Consider the following 17,038-nt stretch of genomic DNA (forward strand, 5'->3'; position numbering starts at 1 on the left):
CACATTCTGGAGTAAGATTATAGAGACACTGTCTGCAATTACCGATTCTGTTGTCAAGCCCACCCCGATGGGGGTCCTGTTTGGGGTGTGGGGAACTGGGGGGCCTAGGGACATGCTTAAATTCTTGAACGTGAGCTGTGTTGTGGTCAAGACGTGTGTCCTTCAAAGTTGGAAGAGCCCGTCCCCCCCTACATACCAGAAATGGTTGAATCTGCTCACATGGTCTCGAAACTGCAAGGAAGAATTCCTGGGTATGCTCCCGACCCGTTCCCGTCCCCATAATATTTGGTCTGCTTCCAACAGCTATCTGAATAGCCTAAATTATACTTCCTCTATGGACGAGTCCTCACAGCCCTCTCCGTTAACTGTTTGAGATGTTGGTGCTCCATGATGTGTCGCTATTTGACCACTGTTGCCTTACTCTTGCATGTAAGCCCATTGTATTCACGTATATGTGTACCAAATTTGTTATGGCTGCTCCGATGTATGTGTGTACGCTATCTACCTCTGTCAACAAAAATAAAAGTTAAAAAAAAAAAATTGTTACCACAATAAATTATTGCAGGAATAAAAAAATAAAAAGAGGAAAAAAAATGTAGCAAAAAACATGATCGAATGGGGCTTAGCCTTAGTCTATTAAACTTGAGGAGAGGTGGGATCTACTGCATTGGCAGTGGACACTGGTGGCAGGAGGCTAGTCATGAAGCCACTGGTCATGGATTTAGGACATTGGTGGTGGAATCTGATTAAGTACTATGGAGGGTGGGGTGTGCCTCGGTCAATAGGCGGAGGTCAAAGGCCATCAACAGTGACATTACCTTTTTTAAGTCCTTGTTGAAACATGGACAGTGGCCACAGCCAAAAGCTAAGGCTAGGTGTCCCGAAGAGAGAAATAGCACAACAAAATCCTTAAAATTCACTGAAGAATTAATGTGAGATTTAGCACAACAAAACCCTTGAAAGTGATGTAAAGGCAGAACCCCTCCAGCCCCCGGTTGCAAAGCCCGTGAACACATATATAAACAATGTTTTCTTTCAAAATCGAGCACCTGACATAGTGTAGCAGACAGACCGTTTAAACCTCGAAGCAAATATTAAAGTAAACCACACACTAAAAATCTCTACCCAGGCAACAAAGCCATTAGAAAAGGAGATTTATTTAAGTTAACTGAAGATTCCGATATTTTCTTCAAGGAAGAACTGAGATGAAGTATTACAAGACACATTTACAACTAATCACTGTGTTGCATACAATTAAAGAGAAAAACCTGTGTTTCAGTTTAAATAAAAATGCAGTTAAAGTGTTTTCATATCAAATAGGGTTTTGCATGTTATGGTTCGGCTTTTTTTTATCTCAAAGGGAGATAATAACATGTCTCATACTACCGTAACCCATATGGGACACGAATCGAGAAAATGAACCCATCAGAAAAACATTTTTACTGACTCCTATTCTGCATGATCACAATAGTTTTCGGTTGAGAGCAGCTTTTGATTTTTGATGGATATCACACTGAGAAACAAATGTGTGCAATACAAAGGACAGCAATTTTACTGTTAGGCACATGTTCATTCGGCGCTTATTGTTCAGTTAGAATACGTGTTACTACGGTGGTTCCTTAGATTGCTGTAGCTGATCAGGGCCATGTATTCATTGCATTGATTATCTCTACAGTGGCTGCATTTCACTGAGGTCAATCTTAAATTCGACTGGCTGCAGACTCTGCACTTCACATCCACATTTAGGACATGTAAAGTACATATCAAACAAATAGTTACTTTTAACACAGTAATAGCAGAAAACATGTGCACAGCCTATTGTATGAGGCATTGTCGGCCACTCCCCACAAAGAGAACATTCTTTGCTATGGACGGATACAGATTCGGAGGTACTGGAAATACTGAGATTGGGTTTGAAGCAAGAAAACAGTCTTGCCTTCAGCCTTTGAAAATTAATGAGAGGCAAAAGGAAAATCAGAAATTCGGCAAAACCATGCCACAACAGTTCTCTGTTCATGTACTCAAATCCCACTTGCCGGACACTCTGAGGCTTGCAGAAAACAGACCTTATGCCCAAGAGTCGCTCAGTCAGTGTTGCAAACTTTCCGTTCCGAAGGAAAACCAAAAAGTTCAGTAGTCCACTTAGCTTTAACAGTCCTGCTGTAAAATTAATGACGGTCTTTGTTTTGCTTAAGGCAGAGCCAAATGAATGGTTACTGAATAAATCATAAGATCTTTCTTCCAGCCACCGTCCACCCACTGTGCAAATCAGATACCACAATTTCTGCTTCTTGCTCAAAGGCTGATACTTCTGTGTTTGAGAAAGATCATTTTTGTAGTGAATGTCCATGATGCTCTGACCCACAGTGGCATTCTTGGAGTAGATGGTGAACCTCCAAAGGAAAATCCACAGCAACGCTTTCACTTCTGGCTCAATACGTGCTAGCAAGCCTGGTTTAAATCCGTGGAAACACTGTGAAAACTGGGACCAAACAAGTTGCTCCAGAGCTTTGTTGAGTTCTAGAGCATCCAGCTGACTAATTCGGAGGACAGGGTGGATGCCTCCTGAATCCATTTCTTTAGAAGCCATGCTGTTCACCACGAAGTGCCTGCAGAGAAAACATAGGGGGAGCGTTATCTCAGGAAACTGCTTTGAAAAATAAAAAACGTATTGCGATTACGTTTGAGTAATGAAACCAATGAGCGCTTACACCTATTTTGAAAATTCAGTGCTAGCATTGCGAATATTTAATACAATAATTGCTGCTCCTCCCCAGTAAGTTCTGAAGAAAAGACTACAGTTATAGGACCTTTCTTCTAAACAATTCTAAAATCGTTTGTACTCCTCGGAAAAATATCCATATCGAGTATCGACCCAGTGATTCCACCTATTTAGTGAAGACGAAAGCAACATAAAACATGCTTTCCTCAACCACAGAACAAAACCCTTGCCTGCATAAAGTATTGCTTCTCCATCACCCGTTTACAGTCTGCATATGTGAACACTTTGAACACCAATATGGGCGGACCATCCTTCTGATGCAAAAGACTCATTGACATTTTAATTATTGGCGTTTTATAACGCATTGCATGAATACAGGATACTTAACAGCCCAGAGGGCAGGAGGGGAGGTTCAGTGTGGCGTTTGGGTACAGGGGAAATGAAAAGAAACTACCAGGGGTTTAAAAACCCCTCTAGGTGCAACAGTGACTAGATCCAGTTGGCCGGTGTACGCCTTTTTGAAGAACACGGTTTTCAAAGGCTTTTGTGAATATTAGGTGGTTGGATTCAAGTCCCAGCTCGCTGCATGAGTACTTTCACAGTTATGTGCCTGCTACTGTCCGTTTCCTTTTGCCATCCCTCTTTTTTGATAGGTTGCTAGGGAACGGTTGTTCGCTGAGCTGGATTGGCGTGTTCTCCGAGTTACATGTTTTGCGAGGCAATTTGCGATTGAGTTGGAACGAGAGAAACTAATGTGTAATCAAAGGACAGCAATTTTACTGTTGATACCTAGGATTTTGAAATCAATTCGGCTTTGTGAGTCAGTGCAGGGTTTTCAGAGGTACAGAGCCATAGTTTAATTTTCTAGGCTGACACCAGTTGTGCTGCAGTGTTCTGGGCTGTCTGGAGCCCAAGAAATTTCTTTCTTGGGGAGACCCAAAAGGTGGTTGGTACAGTAGTTTGGTTTGGTATGACCAAGGCCGTGACTAATTGAATTCCATAATTCATTAGGAGAACAGAGATGATCTTCTGAAGAGGGATGATGGTGAACTGGCAACTCCTAACCACAACTGCATTATTGTAATGAAGTCTGGGGCTGATGCCTTATGGACATGCTCCTAGGTTTGTGTGAATTCGGGAGGAATCCTCAGACATGTTGAAATCCATGCCAAAGTGGCCAGGATGACTGTCGGTGGGTGTGTTGATGCTGGCACTCTCCTGGCCTACCGTCGGCACTCGTCACTCCCGCCCATACTATCCACCAGCCCTATTTACCATGGCTGACCCTAACCCATACTTAAACGACCCAGCACTCTGGATCCACCACTTTGCCACTAAACCTACACCTAACTGCCCCTGCATCACAAGCATCAGAAACTCAAGACTAGGTTCCAGATGCCGTCATGACCTCACTATCCCAGCCCCGCACACTGTCAACTCAGCCACATCACCGTCCCAGCACATCACCATCCATTCCCAGAACATGAGACTAGCCACAAGGCAAACACATCCCACCCACACACACTTTTGCTCACATCAACAGTTTGCCCACCCCATCTAATATATATCCACTCCAGCCTACCCTCTCTGAGTCTCACCCCACAGCTAACATCCACAGCATACAGCATACAAAAATCAATGATTGCCACTACCCCTTGCAACCCCATCCCAAAGAAAAACATCACCAGGAACTCTTATACAAGCTTAGGCACAAGGAGACTCGACGGTCTCAGATCCAGGACACACACAACCTCGACTCCTAAATTAAGCTCAAGCAAAAGTAAATCTAACCCCAAACCAGTCATTCACCCCACCCCACCCCCACCCCCACCCCCACACACACACACAAGCACCCCCCCCAGCCTACCTCCCGCTCCTCTCCCCACTTATACAATATAAAACTACACCAAGCAACAGCCGGAACTATCAAAGGCGCACTCATCAACGCTAGATCACTAGTCGCCCATGCCCTAGATATTGCCGGCATCATCTCGCTCAACAAACTAGACTTCATAGCTATCACCAAGACCTGGCTCCACGCAGCATCAGGCCCCACCCTAGCGCTAGCAATCCCCAATGATTACACCATCTACCACGTAGACAGACAAAAAGACAGAGGCGGCGGTGTAGCCATTATTGCAAGAAGCTCCCTTAATATCAGACACATTCAAAATCAATCACTCCCATCCGCTGAACTACTCACCATTAAACTGTCCACTACCAACAAAAGCACAATCACCACTCATTTTATCTATAGACCGCCAGTCCCTATATCCTCATTTAACAACGATATAGCCCTCCTGCTTTCTAACAACACTAAACCCAACTCACAACTACTTATTCTTGGTGACTTCAACCTGGGATACAATGACGAGAAAGACGACAAAGCAAGGCACAGTCGCAAATACCATATCTGAATTAGGACTCACCCACCACATATCTCAACCCACACACAACAAAGGCTGCATCCTCCACTGGATTGCAGACCTCAACTGCAACACCACCATCCTTTTCAACACACCCTGTGCTTGGATCGACCACCATCGCTCACCAACGCTCCACCCACAGTCACATGAAACAGCAAAAATATCACAGTCGAGAAACTCATCCCTCTACTGCAACCCATCCTCGACTTCACACCCACCATTACCAACCCCACTGAACTAGTAGACCTCTACAACTCTACCATTCTCAAGGCCATCAGCACAGTAGCACGTCTCAAATTACAGAAAGCCAAACCACGCGTGCACCTCAACTCATGGTTCACTCCTGAACTAAAAAACTCTCTGTAAAAACAAAAGACAAGCTGCATCAGCATGGAAACAGTCCCTATCCGTCAATAAAAAAATCAGCCTACGCACTAGCTTCCAATACCTATAAATTAGCAATCACTCAAACAAACAAAAAACATGTACAATGAGAGAATCTGCAATGCCAAATCCAATACCAAAGAGCTCTTTAACATCCTGAGAGACCTCGAATCTCCATCCCCCATCCCGGACACATGCACTAAAGACATATCTTGGTGTACCAACATACAAGAAGCACTCCTTGGCAAAATTGCTACACTACAAGCGAAAAATTGAGTCAAAGAAAGAGACTTATCCTCACTGACAACCCCATCTCTCCCACTCACACCGCACGACTAGACAACAATAACCTATTTGAATTCTCTACCATCACTACCAAAGATGTTGAAGACATAATCAATTCTCTAAAACCCTCCAAATGCCAAGGGGACATTTGCCCTGCTCCAGTCATCAAAGACGCAGCCAAACATCTTGCCCCCTTCATCACATCCCTAATAAATTCATCCTTCACATGCAGTACAGTACCTAACAACCTAAAAGATTCCTGAGTTTTGTCGCTACTCAAGAAACCCACTTTAGACCCCAGTGTCCCCACGAACTACAGACCCATTACCACCGTACCCTTCCTCCTAAAAATCCTCAACAGAGCTGCCTACCTGCAGATCCAGAACCACCTAGAGAAAAACAACCTGCTAGGGTCAGGCTTCCGTCCCAAACATGGCACTGAGACAGCCTTGATCGACCTCAAGACACAAATGGACAACCTCAAAGACAACGGCAAACTAGCCCTTCTCCTCCTCCTCGACTTGTCGGCCGCTTTTGACTTGGTAAATCACGTCATTCTCTGTAAACACCTTGCCTCAGCAGCCAAATTCTCGGACAAGGCCAATGCCTGGATTCAGTCTTTCCTGAACAACAGATCTATGAGGGTCTTTGCTCCCACAGCCTCTGCGGAACCAGCCCTCGTTACCTGTGGCGTCCCCTACACTATACAATGTGTTAACAAAACCCCTCTTCGACATACTAGACCAATTGGGTGTCATCTACATAAATTACGCTGATGACACCCAAATACTCATCCCACTAACAGGCGACTACTATACCGACAATACAGTACTTAACTACATTTACTCCATTATCCAAGAATGGATGGCCAAACACAGACTTTGCCTCAACGACGACAAAACTGAGCTTCTTCTCTTAGGCTCCCAAGCCAGACTTAATAAACTTGACAAACTCTAGCAGACATTTACCATTGATGGCAATAACATTACTGTCTCTAACAGCGTCAAAACTCATTTACCTTGACTCCTCCCTCACTTGACAAGACAAATCAACGCTATATCATCCGCCACTGCTTACACATGCAAGCTCATTAATGCCAGCAGACCTTACCTCTCTACCTCCAACTGTACGACCCTAGCCAGAGCACTAGTAATATCCAAAGTCCACTATTGCAATGCTCTCTATTGCAATGCTCTCTACCTGGGCACCAGCCAAAAGAACATTGACAAGCTCCAAGTTATCCAAAATAACGCATTAAGAGCAGCCTTGAACATACCCAAATACGAGCACATCTCTGATGCCAGACGCGCCTGTCACTGGCTATCCATTTCCCAGAGAATCAAATATAAAACACTCTCCCTCACACACAAATGCTTATCCAACCAAGCACCCAGATACCTCTCGGATAACTTCATGCAACACACACCATCTCGCCCAACCAGATCAGCCCAAATTCACTGCTTAAACATCCCCAGATTTAAGCTCCAAAAAGCAGGTGGCACAAGCTACCCAGTGCTTGCCTCTAAATTATGGAACTCCCTACCCACCGACCTGAGATCAGAACCATCCTTTCACTGCTTTAGACACAGCGCCAAAACTTGGCTCCTGGCCAAAGAAACTTAAAAACACTGACCTATTACAAACCCAATTGTATACATTGTACAAGCTGCACACCCTGAACCTTGTAAATACGTCATTACCTGTATATTATCAGAAACTGCTTTAAAATGAGCACCTTACCAGCAACTGTATCACAATGTCTTCACTCTATGTAATGCTTACCTACTTTCACTATGACTAACACTTTCATTACTTGTAACCATGTAACCTTGTTCATGCGCCTGGATGCCCTTGGGCCAGGTGGCGCTATATAAATAATAAACTAAACTAAACTAAAGAGCCAAGGAGACAGGGAATATACCCTTGATGGAGTTCTTTGGATATAAGAGAAGGGAAGAGAATGCAATGCTCCCCTAAGCATTTTGGAAACTAGTTGGGTCATGCCTGTTGTGTACATTGACTTTACTGCAGGGAAATGACTAGACAATTTTTTGTGTTATGGAATAGAGCTATGCAAGCCTGTTTGGTAAGACCACCGCGTGATTAAAGACTGCGTCTGTAGATGCAATCCATATGTGATTATAAGGTCTATTTAATCACCACAGAACTGCCCAAAATCAGTGTGTTGCAATATCCCCTTGTCCATTTTCTTTGTCACAGTCCTGACACAACGAGGAATAGCCCTGTCTGAGAGGCAGCTCTCGTCACTGTGACAAAGCCCAAAGCATCAACATGAGGCAGACACAAAAAGTTAATAGTTCAACTAAGGTTTATTAGGTTTAGTTAATGGTTTGGGCCAACCCAGGGAAAGTGCAATATAAAACTTCAATAGCAACAACAGGAATATTTGTTCTTGCTGGAACAGTTCAAGTCTTTTAGATTGTAAACCTCAATCTGGGTATCATTCCCGTTGGAAACGATCAGTTCACAGTCACTCACAGTCCTGGGGGTTTAGGTGTCCCCTGCAAGTCTAACATGTCTCCTTAGTTCACATTCTTGTGTGTTCCCTCTTCTGGGGTCTCGGAGCCCTTGTGCACCCGCACGTTATAGCCTTTGCATAGGAAGAAGCTGCAGTAGGGTAATAATGAACAAAGCCTCCGAACTTCCACAAAGATGTTAGCAGTCAGAGAATGTCCAGAGGTTTTTCTTTAGTCTTGTCTCTACCCAGGCTCGAGGTCCTAGCATGGTTTCCCAAGAGCCATCCTCATTTTCCTCCTCAACAGGTTGCAACATTTGTGCGCTCTTCTGCACCACCCAATCCTCCTCATTATCCATAATTGTACTTAAATCACCCTCCTCGTGTGTCCTACAACCTCCTTTCCGCTCTGCCCAATGTTTCCTCCAACCTTGATTTTCCTTCCACCCCCTTCTACACTCGCCCTAATGTGTCCTCTAATCTCCACCGGATGATTTCCTCTTCACCTTTTCTGCTCACTCTTCCTGTTTTTACTTCAAGTCCGCCTCATCGTTCCGGCTCTTCTTTGCCGCCACCTCAGCCTGCCTCACCTCCATTTGCTTCCAGCCATCTCTGAAGCTATATCACCAAATCCAAACTTCAGTCAATTCTCTGTCCGACTACTTGTTTTCTTTATATGGACCTAGCCCCTGCACTCCTGGGGGTGGTGGGGGCACATATCATTTCAAGAAAGTGAGGACAGCTGCATTATTTTTGTTTACAAATCACAAAAAGGATTGAAGCATACGTTATATGAATCCGATTTCTGATTAACCTGAATAGAGCAAAGCTCTTTTTCAAGATCATGCACTCTTCACCAGATTCTTTTTTGACGATAATTCGCTCACTGCTGGAGAAAGGCACTAGCACAGTGATGATTAAATTCATGAATGAGGACTTCTTTAGGAAGCTGTGCTGGACACCGAGAAGGTAATACGGTGAAGGTGCAATGCTGAAATCCTTGAAAAATGCAGCCGAGAAGCTAGACTGTGTTAACAGCCACAAAAAAGTTGTAAGTATGAAATCTTTATGCAACTTTTCCAGGATGTATTTTAACTATAAGGAGCCACAAGAATATCTAAAGCTCATTCCATTCTTGGTAACGCGGCGGCTGTTTATGAATATCAGACTAACCCGTCTGGATGTATTAGAAATCAGAGGGGCATGGAATGGAATCCCAGCCCACGAAAGAACTTGCAGAATCTGTTGTAATAAGCTAGAAATAGAGACAGCTAGACATGTACTTACCAACTGCCCCATGATGAGATCTATCTATGCTCACTATCACTAAATTTGTAAAAGACCTTGATGATATAAATCATGAGTATTTCTGGTTGAACTTTTTGTCTGGCTATATATTGCTATAACACAAATATGGAAATGTGTAAATAGGCAACTGCGAAAATTTGAAAGTGATGTGAGATTACTGGTGGAACTAAGTAAAAGTAAGTAAAGCTGATGTTCCTACCGTTTAGCTTGTGTGCATTATACAGGCAATTCGGCTGATTATAGGATCTATATGTGTATATCGCTCCTTAGGCTTCGACAGATACAAAATGTATCTTTCTTTTTTATTCTGTATGTATTGTTGTTAGATTAATTGATTTGCTATTGGAATTTCTTAATGATATGTAAATATATGGTTTTTTGCTTTTGATACCTTTTTAATTTTTACTAAGAATGTGTTAAAGTTTTCTTCTAAACTGTATACACAATAAAATAAAAAATAAAAATAATCTGATTTGGCTGCATGCTTTGGAATTCCACATCTTGCAGAGACACGGACCAAGAAGACTGATGCAGCTGCCATTTGGAAATCAGGCATGCGCTCAGGATGCCACCAAGCGGACTGCCATCAACCTGTCCCTGTCAAACTAGCAGCAGTGGATCACCAGATTCTGCAAGCCTCTCTGAAGATTTCTCCCAGATAGAACAGCAACAAGGGGATCAGTAACACAAGGGACCATTAAGGTATGGATCCCCTATACACATATGAGAATCCCTTAAAGGGACAGGAAAACTAAGGCTATGCCATCCGTGACAGTCCTCCACCATAGTCCAGTGGCATGAGGGGGTTGTCTGGGAGATCCAATGTGTACCTCCTTGGGGCTCATCATCACAATGTGGGTGGTGGGACCTACCCCCTGGCCACCCCAGTCAACACCCTCAGGCAGGGGACTTAGGCACACCACCTTTTTCCGAATCTATTCAAACAAGTCGTTAAATAATTAAGCACTCCCCATTTCCCAGTATAAATGATACCCTCTTCCTACACATCCTGGCTTCCTTCTGTTTCGATCAGAGGAGGCATTTATAACTATTCCACCAGAAAGACCAGAAAATGTAGTTACATGCATCGTGTAAGCGAGTAATCGCTGGGCAGGCTCATACATATACATGACTCCTTTGTGGAGTCATAACATGTTTAACGTGTTGCATCGCTTGATGTGCTACATGGTTATGATCCTCTTACCTACAACTCGTGAGGTGCCAGTTGGCAACATTGCAAGGCACTGACCATTTATTTCTGCAGGGATGCTCCTCCTCAAAGTGGTGTGCACCTCAGCCGAATACGCCAGTTGAATCAAACAGGATAGTGTTACAGCAAATAACTGACGCACTTGCCAGCTATAAATCTCAGAAATGGAGGCCCTCTACTCAGTGCAAATAGAGGCGAAGGGGAACAGCAAGAGGCCCTGTCAAATGTATTGCACTGTTATGACAAGGTGCTATCTACCTGTTCACATTCGTGTTCAACTCAAAGAGTATATAGTCTTACATTCTTCTCCTCTTAGCACTTACCCTGAGCATCTGTGTCTTGAGCATGACCTCCTTAAGTTCCGGAAAAGCCTCAAGACCTTTCCCTTTACATCTTCATTCTCCTCCTCTTTTCCCGGCTAATCTGACAGCAGCGTGACTATCGTGCAGGGCCCTTTTGTGTCCTCTGGGCCTTGACCCCCCCCACTCCCACATCTCTCATTCCAGCCGCTGTCTTTCTGCTGCCCTTACCCACAGGTGGTTGTACTTACGTTCTTCTCCTCTTCGCACTTACCCTGAGCACTTCTCCATGAGCATAAAAGAACCTATCCCTCACCGCTCCCCCCTCTGCACTTGCACGTTCTAAACACTCACAAGGCATGATATGATATGGCACTTATAACGCACCTATACACAAGTGTTTCAAGGTTTGTCGCACCTTCCCTTTACTCTCATTATTTGTTTGTACTATTAATTCAGTTATTTATCCTTGCTGTAATTCATGGTCTACCTCCCCCTGTCCCTACCCTGTTTGCCCTGTGGGCACTTTGAAACAGTTTTGGTAATTGTATAAGCCCCCAACAAGTGACCAATAAAAGAAAATAAAAAAAACAGTTGATAGGATAGCAGAGTCAGGTGAGACTGACCTTTAACAAGTGGGTGCACAAAGAGCAACACTTGGAAACACTGAGGGAGTGGATCTTTGAGCCCTTCTGACTCATGCTGCAAAGCACTTAAATCTTCCTGATCCAATCATTGATCCAACTGGCATACTTGTTTGGCAGCTATGAAACTACAGATCCAGAGGATCTCCCAATTGTGAAAGCTGCGAGTGATGTGCTGATTACGGAATGGCGGGATGTAGACAGACTGGTCATTACGACAAAGCATGGATGGTCCGATCCATTAGCTCTAAGGCAGGATTCCCACCAGTAAACAAGACTGAAGTAATCTAAGTAAACTCACTTTCAAGTGATCTGTTCACTCAGATGTCAATCCCCTCTATGGAGCTTTCTTCTCAGGACTATGTGGATAAGAAAAGAAAATAAGACAGCAATCAAACACAGGTTTTTACCTGTGCTCTTCTCTTTTTGACCCAGCGTGTAGACAGCATAAACTTTAATGTCACTAATTAAGGAGTTTTATCTTATTTAACATATTTCTGAAGCACACGCTAACCATGTAGGCAGCAAAGTGCTGTACATTAGCAGTAAACATTTCAAGTTGCAATCTACTAGCAAGACAAAAAAATTTAAAATCACTCCCTCAATTCTCCACATACAAAAAGCACAGAAATGGCTAACTCGGCAAGAGTCAATTCTCACTCACCAATGGCTAGTGGTGAGGGCAACATTGAGGCCTCCTGTGCATGGTATATCAACATTACAAACTTTACTTTAAAAAAAGAGGCATGGGCAAAATAAAGAGACATTACAATTAGGGAGATGAGGTGAAGCTTGAGTTAGATCAAAAGGCAGTGCATGAGTAGACAAGAGCCACATATGGATCAATTCTTGAGCATGGTTTGGTAAGGCCAACCTGAACAGATACCAACCTTTACATAGGCTTTAAAACATAAGAGGTAAGTCTCTAAATTGAGAATTCCACACCCAAGGTGCCACAGTCGAAAAGGCCATGTTGAAATATTTAGTCTATTTGAATTTGGCAACATTCAACCTTCTCAAGTAGGCATGCCTAGTTACTCTTTTCCCTCCAGATACATTCTAATGATCTGAATAAGAAATCATAAAGAAAGCCAGTGAAGATGAAACAGAAGGTGGGTGATGCATTTTATTTGCAGGCACACAGACCAACCTAGCATGAGAGTGGAGGTAAGATTTCAAAGTAACAAGTACACTTGCTGGAAGATCAAAAAGATAAGCATTTCCACCAATATAATTAAAGCTTGTAAAACTGACTGAAATTTTGAATGTGGAAGACTTATTAGTGTTAATGTAGATAGAAAAAAGAAGCACATGTGCATCAATTTAAAGATGTGGATGCTAAAAATGAAAAATGAGTTCAAGACAAACCCTAACAAACAAACTGATGAGACAAGTATATGTATTATCCCAAGCAAACAAAAGGGACAATAAGCAAGATTTAAAAGGAGAACAGGAGGGAGCATAAATCATCATACATTTACTTTGAGAGGTATTTAATGTGATTATACACACATCCATTTGTCTATGGTATCCAAGCAGTAGCTCGGACCATGGAGGTCTGCCACAAATAGCACTTAGATATACCCATTTCATCTGCGTAATGGTGGCAGCCTATGCACTCCCCCGCCAAACCCACCTCCCAATGACTATATAACATGGGGGGGGGCTTTATTCAAGCCTGGGACACTTTATAAGTAATGAGAACAGGGCCTGACCTGGAAGAGCCCCACTGACCGAACTCTAAATGGGCCATTAGAAAGGAGGACAACCTTTGCAGAAAACGGCCTCCTATTCCGATCCAAGCAGCTAGAATGTTTAATAGTGCCCCTTCGTCAATAGTGTAAAAAGTTGATGATAGCGCCACATATCTGGTGGCACAAGCTCCTCTCGCAGCTTATCAACCAACTGGTTTGAATTGTTAAACGGTAATCATATAGTGCCTTCTTAGTATTTATATTGGCGGCAGCCTATTCGCGCTACATGGAAAACTGCGTTGCAAAGTTCCAATTTTTAGATTAACTTCGCCACCATTTTAAGATTCATCCACCATTTTGATTTCCACTCGTGTGTTCTACGTTCTAAAATGGTGGACTATGTTTTCGACTTGCAACCAAGCCTTCCGACCGTTCTGTTAATGTTTAGGTTGTCCGAGAGCCGACTGTTTAGACCAAGCAAAAAGACCTTGTGCTTCATATGAACGGTCATTCAAGTGTTGTCTGCGCTCACAAGCCTCATCCTTGTATAAACATTGGGACAATGAAGAACAAACCTCGAGCGTATACTTAGGCCGAACTACATTGTAAAGAAACTTTGTACACGGCTTATCGCGGGATCCGAGAACATATATCAGCATTGTGTCTTCATGGAAATGCAAACCTATGTAATCCTTTGCATAATATTGTATAATCTTTATGTGAACTAGGCACGAACTCTAGACCACAAATTATTAACGTGAAGAGAGGCTGGACAATATTACACGAATTGTATAAAAGCACGAATGTTTAGACGTCCATCTCTCTCTCACCTATCCTTGTCGGCTGGTACACACTGCGAGGTGTTGGGAGCCAGATGGCTATCTGTTTTGCTTTGTGAACTGTACAGTAATAAAATATCTGTGAATCTTTTCAGCCCGTGATTGGTGTATTTCCTTTATGGTACTCAGCCTCCATATTTCTTTGTTCTTGCAGAATCACAACTCGTTCGCAAAGAGAAATAACCTGAAAACAATCCTTCTCTTGTCATTTACCCAGCCTGTGGAATTTGATCCCGGTGTCGGCTCGGAATGCCCCAACAATTCTCCAATTTTACAAATCACTCAAAACATGGCTCTTTCAACAACACCTGACCAAGGACTAATTCTAATGGACGCACAGAGCTCAGAGTACTGGGAAAAGATGCCAGCCAAATGGCGGCTACCCACACTCTGTACAGCACTCGCTTTCGAGCTAGGTACGCGCTTTAAACAATACAATATTTCGATGAGTAAACAGACACTGCCCTTATCCAGGAGTTGAAGGGTGTGATCCATCACCTGAGTGATGGCTGATTTGCTGCCATAGCTGGACCTGAAGGCAGAAAGACGTGCACCCAATGGTGTGGCTGCGTGATGTTTGTCACTTCCCTAAAAAAGGCAAATTAGTGATAGGCCGAAAATTGGGTAAATCAGTTACGTAAATAAACTAAGTAAGGGGGTTGATGTGTTCATAGGATTGGCTAGAAGTGCATTAGCTTCATAACTAGTTGCTTCCATTGAATTAAATCAGATTCAAGCAGTCTAGATCGGATTGTGAAAAATGAAATCATCCCATCAAGGAATATATTGGAGACTCATCTCTGGAATAAGAGTCAAAAATTAGATTTTAAAGAAGATTTCAGATCTGAATTATTATCAATTATCTCATGAGAAAAACGTGGTGATACCCCATCAACAGACAGAGTTGCTACTCCCCAGTAATCTGTCTAAGCACATTTTCCAGGGTAAAGAGTTCTCTTGGACGATAGGTACCAGATTCAATTATATTTTGCATAAAAAGTAGGCTTTGCCTCATAATTGGGTGCTCTACATTTTATCTAATATGGACAAGCAGCATGAATAAATCTGTGGCTTCCCTACCCCTCATTAACCCGGCTGGGCAGAATGGACAAAATCCCATGACAGCAGGACTGTTCACTAGCCAACTGCAGTTACCTGAAAAATGTGTAGTCTGGGGAGCTGCCAACCACACCACACCACACCACACCCACACCCACACCCACACGCACACGCGAACACGCACGCACGCTGCCACCCTGCCACCCACAACACACACACACTACAGCTGATTCATCATGAGCAGTTTGCTTTTTCCGAAAGCTATCATGTAAGAAGATAAAAAGGAAGCAGACTCAATTGGAAGTGTAGCAGTTAGGAGTACAGAGAGAAAGGCACAGGTAAGAGGATTGAAGTGTGGCAAAAAGGTGAAACACAGGCGAAAGAGTGAAGAAGAGAAGGAGTGGAGAGAGGGCAGAGCAATGAAGGAGGAGCAGGGGGCAGCAAAACAGAAGAGCAGAAAGCAGAAAGGAGGAGGTGGAAATAAAGAGCAGAGCAGAAGGAGGCAGCAAAAGAAGGAGAAAAGGCAGAGGAGTCGAAGGGAGAGGGCAAAGAAAGGAGAGAAAGAGCGGAGAAGATGGTGTGAAGAACTGACTTGTGCTCTCCAGGAGTACAAGAATGAGCACAGGCTAAAACGCCCACTCAGCCCTCAAATTTCTACAAACCAAAAGCCAACAGAGTCATAAAGGTAAAATAGGCACAGTTAAGATATATACCTCCTTTGCTTTTTGTGGCAATGTGGGTCGAGGGAAGGCTATACTTTCAAGACGTGTGTGAATGTGGTTTAGTAGCACTCCAACTAGGCAAGTATAACAGTAAAAAATAAAGGAATGTCCAATCAAAGTTCTACAAAAATATATATTTCAATCAAAAACAGTATGTAAATGTATAACTAGCTAGAAGACGCTGTAAAAAGCCACCCCCGTAGAAACAGAGAATATGCTAAAATAGATTAGATGCAGTACTATGGGTAGTGTGACAGGGGGAGAAAAGACAATAAAAGAACACAATGTCCCAAGGCTATGCATCAGATATGCGTCTAACCTGAGTTGACCTCTGTATACATTCAGAGAACAGAAAGGGTCTGTCCCTTTTGGGCAGCCACCTTGACCCCTGATGGAACAGGTAGATTAAGGGGCTACTCCCAAGGACAGATTCCTGCCCTGGGGAAAGCCTGCAAAGGGCAAAAACTGCACTTCAATGATGGCTGAAGAAGTAGGAGAAGGAATGAGCAATGACGAGATCCAAATCGAAGGTTGCAAGGAAGGGGCGAGGAGAAGGAGCATAGGAAGACAAGGCAGTAGAGCCACCTGGAGATGGAAGCCTTCGACAAGGCCTTTGTTATTTACCGGTCCAAAGTTGAAGAACAACTAAGAAGTCTTCTGAAAACTCTTTGTACGTGCCACGTAGATCTTCAAGGCACGAGCAACGTCCATGGAATGCAAGGCCCTTTCTGCTGGCGACGACTGATTCGGGCTGAGGACAGGTAACACCAAAGGTTCGTTGAGGTGGAATTCCGATGGCACCTTTGGCATAAAGGGTGGGTGTGTACACAGTACCACCTTTGAAGCTGTGGGATGTCTTGACCCACTTTTGCTCTGCCATGCGGCATCACTGTCTTCTGATGGTGCCAGAAACATCAAAACAGCCGCAAAACCCTTGTGCGCGGCAAAGCCTCTGAAAATCGCGCTCTGC

At 43.5% G+C, this 17,038-nt stretch overlaps 1 protein-coding gene across 2 annotated transcripts in view; it reads right to left on the reverse strand.

Moving 5' to 3' along the window:
• Positions 1 to 1,137: 1,137 nt before the first annotated feature.
• Positions 1,138 to 17,038, reverse strand: part of PEX2 (peroxisomal biogenesis factor 2) — a 73,555-nt gene continuing 57,654 nt past the window's right edge. Inside the window, exons 1-2 of one of the 2 annotated variants that reach the window (XM_069621236.1) lie at positions 12,056 to 12,075; positions 1,138 to 2,609 (exon numbers count right to left, since the gene is read on the reverse strand). In XM_069621236.1, the coding sequence (XP_069477337.1) occupies positions 1,670 to 2,590 (921 nt within the window). In that variant the 5' untranslated portion in view covers positions 2,591 to 2,609; positions 12,056 to 12,075 and the 3' untranslated portion in view covers positions 1,138 to 1,669. Of the gene's footprint in view, positions 2,610 to 12,055; positions 12,076 to 17,038 lie in introns of those variants that run through there. The other variant, XM_069621235.1, reaches the window with a different exon arrangement.

The sequence above is a fragment of the Ambystoma mexicanum genome, chromosome 5q (genome assembly GCF_040938575.1).
Source record: "Ambystoma mexicanum isolate Mex_15411 chromosome 5q, UKY_AmexF1_1, whole genome shotgun sequence".
In the NCBI taxonomy this organism is placed as follows: Eukaryota; Metazoa; Chordata; class Amphibia; order Caudata; family Ambystomatidae; genus Ambystoma; species Ambystoma mexicanum.